This window comes from Trypanosoma brucei (assembly GCF_000002445.2).
Source record: "Trypanosoma brucei brucei TREU927 chromosome 11 chr11_scaffold01 genomic scaffold, whole genome shotgun sequence".
Classification (NCBI taxonomy): Eukaryota; Euglenozoa; class Kinetoplastea; order Trypanosomatida; family Trypanosomatidae; genus Trypanosoma; species Trypanosoma brucei.
Genome location: NT_165288.1, coordinates 3,130,029 through 3,136,028, shown reverse-complemented (window position 1 = coordinate 3,136,028; position 6,000 = coordinate 3,130,029). Strand labels below are relative to the sequence as shown.

The 6,000-nt window shown below is 52.0% G+C and overlaps 3 protein-coding genes across 3 annotated transcripts; all 3 read right to left on the bottom strand.

Moving 5' to 3' along the window:
• Positions 1-1,693: 1,693 nt before the first annotated feature.
• On the bottom strand, positions 1,694-2,659 carry Tb11.01.3790 (hypothetical protein, conserved; the record flags this gene model as incomplete). Its single annotated transcript, XM_824165.1, has 1 exon — positions 1,694-2,659. One exon carries the CDS (start codon positions 2,657-2,659, stop codon positions 1,694-1,696), a length of 966 nt encoding a protein of 321 aa, XP_829258.1.
• A 656-nt stretch (positions 2,660-3,315) lies between these two features.
• Positions 3,316-4,497, bottom strand: Tb11.01.3780 (cytochrome oxidase assembly protein, putative; the record flags this gene model as incomplete). The annotated part of the gene is made up of 1 exon (XM_824164.1): positions 3,316-4,497. One exon carries the CDS (start codon positions 4,495-4,497, stop codon positions 3,316-3,318), a length of 1,182 nt encoding a protein of 393 aa, XP_829257.1.
• Positions 4,498-5,036: 539 nt separating this feature from the next.
• On the bottom strand, positions 5,037-5,957 carry Tb11.01.3770 (protein phosphatase 4 catalytic subunit, putative; the record flags this gene model as incomplete). The annotated part of the gene is made up of 1 exon (XM_824163.1): positions 5,037-5,957. One exon carries the CDS (start codon positions 5,955-5,957, stop codon positions 5,037-5,039), a length of 921 nt encoding a protein of 306 aa, XP_829256.1.
• Positions 5,958-6,000: the final 43 nt, after the last annotated feature.

Genomic DNA, 6,000 nt, shown 5'->3' with positions numbered 1-6,000 from the left:
CAACAGGCATCGCCGCCTTCATCCGAGGAAGACACCACCGGTGGCCTTCCGTTCAGCACCGTTCCTGTTTTCCAATATCCTTCTTCCAGTCTTCTGGGTTTATCTAACCTATTCTGCCTTCTTCGTGTTGTGGCTAGTGAACTTGGCTGTCACGCAAGTATGTGCGGCTGTATTGGTGGTGCCTAAATTCGGCATCTCCACGTGTAACGATACCCTCCAGGGGTTTGAGATGGTGCGGGGAAACGCCCCATGATTCTTCAGTGCCCACTTGCATTCAACCAATCGCCCAGTTGTTTTCCACATTGCTCATGCGGATGATATGCGGCTATCCTTTTCTGTCACGCTGACCTGCGCTCCGACTTCGCCATCCCGTGACCGCCTCCCCCTTCCTTTCCGAGTGACCTGCGGTAACCGGTGTGAGGGCCCGTGGTCGACGGTGGCACTCGTCTACGGCTGGCATGTTCTAGGGGTTCAACGTATGTTCCACAGATGAGGAGTGCCGTGAGTCGCAAGGCAAACGGGGCATCGATCAGCACTGCAAAGCCGCTTGCCATTTTGTCAAAGCTGTTACCGGTTGTGGACCTGGCAGCTTGGGTTGGCGACATCGTGAATGTTCACCCGGATGGGGTGAAACGAGTACCAATAAACAGGCTCCGGGGTGCTCAGTTTTTTGTTTTGCGCGAGGCATGTGGGTGTGTGGAGTGCGGAACGGAGTTTGTGGGGTTTTGCTAAGCGCAGCACCTCATGAACCTCGCCCTTCGCTACCTTTTCCGAGTCGCGGTGCGTTGGCTTTGACTTGTGTCTCGCAACCCCGCCGCTCCCGCAGGCTGCTGACCTTCCCTCTGAGAAATTTAGCGCCGGCATGGAACATTGGCCCTTTTTCACATCCTGGGGGGGGGGCGGGTCCGTGGGAGGAATCACATTCACGCGGTTTACTTCCTTTCCATTCTCTCCTGTGCTATTGAACTAATTTGGAACTTCCCCTCCGAATGCGTGCCCTCCCGGCGTCGCAAGAAACTCAATTACCCTTGCTTCATTTGGCCGCTATCGTGTCTTGTCAAATTCATCAAGTGGGGAGGAGGTCGAACGCAGGAGATGCACCCCCATAGAGATACAACGCCTTTGCAACGCTTTTCACCATGGGCGCCGCATCAACACGATTCAAGTAACAACGCGCCCACGTATGTTATTCAAAATCAAAAGGCTTTTTTTGCCTCTTCTTCGGGTACGTGTAAGTATTTTTTTGTTTTCAATTTTCCAATGCAGAAAGGGATTCACACAAATCAAAGCGTACGCACAAAAGGATTTCGATAATAGGGCAAGGAAGGGTGCAATACTGCGTCCTTGCCCTCACTCTTGCCGCTGCGCAACGCAGCGCAGGGGTGGGTCCTGCAAAGTTGGTTATATGCGGCGGCAGCGCAATTACAGAGACGGGACGAGTGCGCTACGATAAGGGTCAGAAACGACTAGTCACCTTCAGTTCCACTCATATTTGCACTTTATGCAGAATACAAACAGAAGCACACAGCGGCTTCGTTTGGTTATGCATGCCCGAGCTCTTTCCACTTATTGCAAACTTTCCGACAGGGAAATGCACCCCTTCCTTCCCCCCTCCCCCGTTTCCGCGACAACGTGAAGGTGTGTGTGTGTGTGTGGAAATGCTTTTGAGCAGTGCTTACAAGCGCTTCGCCAATTAATAAGCGGGGGGGCCCCGCCTCTTCGCTCGTCCTTCCCCTTCGTTCAGGAAGCATCGGCTTTGTGGTGGTCGTGGGGGGATGAGCTTTGGGTTGAAAAGGCCGCACCGATTGCGCCGCGCCACCTGTACAGCTGATAATCCCGTTTTACGCAACACGGTCGACTGAAAGCTCCTATCAGATTCCGATTCTCTGCGCATCAGGCCAAGCACCACAAATAGAAAGAGCACCACCATGTTGGGCAACACCATGGCCCACGTGCTCCCAATCGATGAAAGAATAATCCGTATTGTTGATGTCCGTTGGGTACAGTTACCCCCACCAGGGCCGTAGTCTGCATGGCATTCCGAGCAATTCGCTCCAACCCAATAGCCGTTGATAGGGTCTGAGAAGCAAACGCAACTGTTCGATAGCGTGTGAGGGTTCACACAGTACCCGTGACCACTACAAGTCACTTTTGGATTGCAGTGGAGTTCCGGCTCTACAATTGTTGTCAAACAGCCATATACACTTTTATTGATATGGAGTATCGTCCCTTCCGAGATGGCGCAGGTAAAAATGTATCCGTCCCCATCCTCGGTGCATAATACACTCCCCGCGCATCGGGTAATCTGTTCGCCCGCCTGTTGGCAGGTCTGGGGACACTGCGCAGTGTCTGCTGAACACAGGCTTTCTTCACTCACATTATTCGTCATATCGAAGGAGCCACTCCACCAGCAGGACTCTTCATTTCTTGTTACGGTAATGTCCACGGCATCATTGCAAACGCATGTGAACGATGAAGCGTTACATTCACCAACACTGACCCTGCCGCCGCGGTTAAAACGGATTTCGCACCAGCGACCCGCGGTATCGCAACTCTCCGGACAGCTTGCATTTGCGTGGCCATTCACACACGCAATCATACCCACCAAGACACAAAAGAGCCCTAATAGGAACACTTTGCGTTGCAGCCATATCATCATCTCAGACCTTCTACTATTTATTTTTTTTTAAATAGAAACCACACAAGGGTTCAACTGAGGATGCAGTCTGGTTTTATTGGTAGGTGTGTGACAAACGGACGAAGGAATCAGAATCACCAGGTTGGGTGGTTACAGAGAAAACGCGGCCATTCCATGCCGAAACTTCAGGACAAGGGATCCCTGGTTACCTGTTATGCGATAATGCCACATGAGTGTTCTTTCATGAATTTGTGCACCTCGTCACCCGATACGTCATATGTGTGTGCGCGGTGGCGGTGGCGGTGAAAAGGCTAAGGGAAATAAAATCAACTACGTTACCAGAAAAAAAAAATAATAATAACACGGTTCACGTACATGATTCTCGCAGTGCACCGATGTAAGTTAAATGCGTTTAACTGTTATATCTCCCCATCCTCCCATTTCCCCTACGCTGAGGGTTCGGAGGACGGGGGCAAGGGGAACGAAATGATGAAGCTAACCCGCCATACTTTTACTTCACTTTCTTCCCTCTTTTCGAAGGTGTTCCCCTTGGTTCCAACTTTGAGAACAATAATGGAGAAATCCCCATTATCACCAACGGGGGTTACATTCAAATCCATCGCAGACGCCGCCTGACGCATAAATGTTTCGGTGGATGTGAGATGAGGCATGTCACCTTACACAAGTACCAACCCTCGAGATCCGAGAACGGCACACACTCGGATTGTTGTTGTAAGAAGCAGCAGCGACCCCAGTTGGTGACTTACCGCTACGGGGAGATCCACATAAGAAGCAATAGTCCAAACCCCCAGTGACACCTGCGCGATTAGCATGGCATTAACGGCTGCCACACTCTTCCAGACGCTGAGCGGAATGGCAACACGGTAGCGAAAACATGTGGCATTCATCGCCATGATGGCGGTGGTGCTGACAGCCGCCATCAAACGGTGCCACGTCTGCGCCGCCGCGGGGTTCTCCAGTGCGTTACGCCACCACGGCTCCACAACCATAAGGTGGTCCCGCGGTGGAATGAAGCCGCCACCCATCCACGGGAGCTCATCGTTGTACATGAGACCCCCGCCGAGGCCTGCCACAAAAGCCCCTGAAATTACTGTGCAAAGCACCGCCGCAAAGCAACAGCGAGCGCAAGCCTGAATGCGCGTCCTTCCGGGAAAGTGTGCCATCCGCGGCATTTTTAGCCCAAACCCAACACGCATCAAAGAGGCGTAAATGGTGAAGGCCAATACTAAGTGGGCGGCTAGTCGGTAGGTGGAAACTCTAGCTTTCCGCCTCTCATCAAGTAACTGAGGGTCGAGGCCACTTCGCACCATGTACCATCCCATAGCTCCCTGCGCCCCTCCAAGTGCAAGTATACCACTCAGCGTGGCCAAAAGCGCAGGCTGCGCTCTGAATCTGCCCCTGCAAACAAAGTACAAGAGGGGCACACCATAGACAATTCCCACGCTGCGCGCTAACACCCGGTGGGCCCACTCCCAAAAGAATATGAACTTAAACTCCTCAAGCGTCATGGTGTTTCTTTGTTTGAACTCAGGGAAGTTCTGGTATTTCGCGAACTCTTCCTCCCATTCATCTTGTGTGGTGGGTGGCCTTACGCCAGTCACCGGCTTCCAGTCGACTATGCTCAGACCACTCTCAGTGAGTCGTGTGACACCACCAACTACAACAACGCATCCCACCACCGCAGCTGAGCCGTACAACCACTGCGCCACAGCTTTGTTTGTTGACGGAACGCGCCACGAGGTGGATCCCATCGATTCCAACCGCCGCGTAGACCACAGCGCCGGTCCCCTCGACCACCCGAATGCCACTTCCCGCGCACGATAACGAAGGCGAATCATTGAAATCGATCTGTGATCACAGTCACTCGCCCCAACCCTTCGACAGAAGTAGTAACTGAGTTTTCTTAGCTTTGTTTTTTTTTTTGCTCTGCAATTCCTCAACCAGTCGGTCGGTGCCTAAGTAAGAGCAATGTGAAAACATCAGCAGTTAAGACCCTCAGACACATCGCACTGTAGTGTATGACATTGCTTTATTAACAAAGGGGAAAGTACCCCGCTGAATGCACGGAGTGTGGTTGTTTCACGGAGCCCTGAAGAGCGCGAGCAAAAATAAAAAAGAGCGCACTCACGCACACACAATAACGTGTCACTCACCCATTTTAGCGTTTCTTTACTCTCCGGTTCCTAGCCCAACTCCCTCCGTACTCGAGCCGCGGAATGAAATAACCAACAAAAAAAAAGGCAGACGGCAAACGCCCTTTGCACCACTGAAACTCCCCAAACCTCGCACTCCTTCCCTCCCCAGCGCCCACCACTGCCGGAGCACCTCTGCCCACTGCCGTAAAAACTCCTAAAAGAAAAAAAAAAGAAACCATTGCTTATAGGAAATACTCCGGTGGCGTTTGTTTCGTCAGGTGGCCACGGGTTTCAGCGGAAGCAGCGCCAAATGTGATGAAGCTTCGGTCCGTCAGTGACTGCTCACCTATGCGCATGATGGATCCGACGTTGCCACAACGGTAGCAGTAGTTGGGTGCTGACCACACAGTGCAGCAGTTATCGTCGAACATCGATTTGTATCCCTCAAAAACGAGTTGATGTGCACGAGCTATAAGGCTCAGGCCGTTCTTGTGATTGAATGTTTTAGCCACATCACCACCAAAGATGAAACCAGCGCCGCGTGGACTAACACCCCAACCCTCCATCTCGTCTGGGTCAGACCAAAGGAGGTCACTCATTGGACCGTCATGTGGCACTTCCTGCTTGCGGTCTAGTGCCCGTATTTCGTCTAATGTGGCGATATGTGGGCTGAGACCGCCATGCACACAAAAAACACTGCCCTCCACAACCGCCGAAAGTGGCATGTAGTCAAACAGGTCCGTGCACAGGCGCCAAACAGTCGCACTACCAAACTTGCGATAACATTCATCGTAGAATCCGTACACCTGCGTGATCTGCCGAGACTCGTGATTTCCACGTAAGAGTGTGATGCGGTCAGGATATCTGACCTTCAAGAGAAGAAGCAATATAAGCGTCTCAACACTATGGTAACCGCGGTCCACGTAGTCGCCCATGAAGACATAACTTGTGTCCGGCACACGCCCGCCGTGACGAAATAATTCCAACAAATCAAAGAACTGACCGTGAATGTCCCCGCAAAGGGTAACCGGTGCAAACACCACGTCAACATTACCTTCCTCCAGGAAGATGTCTTTGCACCAGTCACACAATTGCACCACCTGCCTCTCTGTAATTAGGCGGCCGGCATACAAAGTTTCTATCATGGCGTTTAAGTCGCTCATCTGTTGGTCGCGTGACCACTTTAAACCGCTCCCCTCTTAAAGG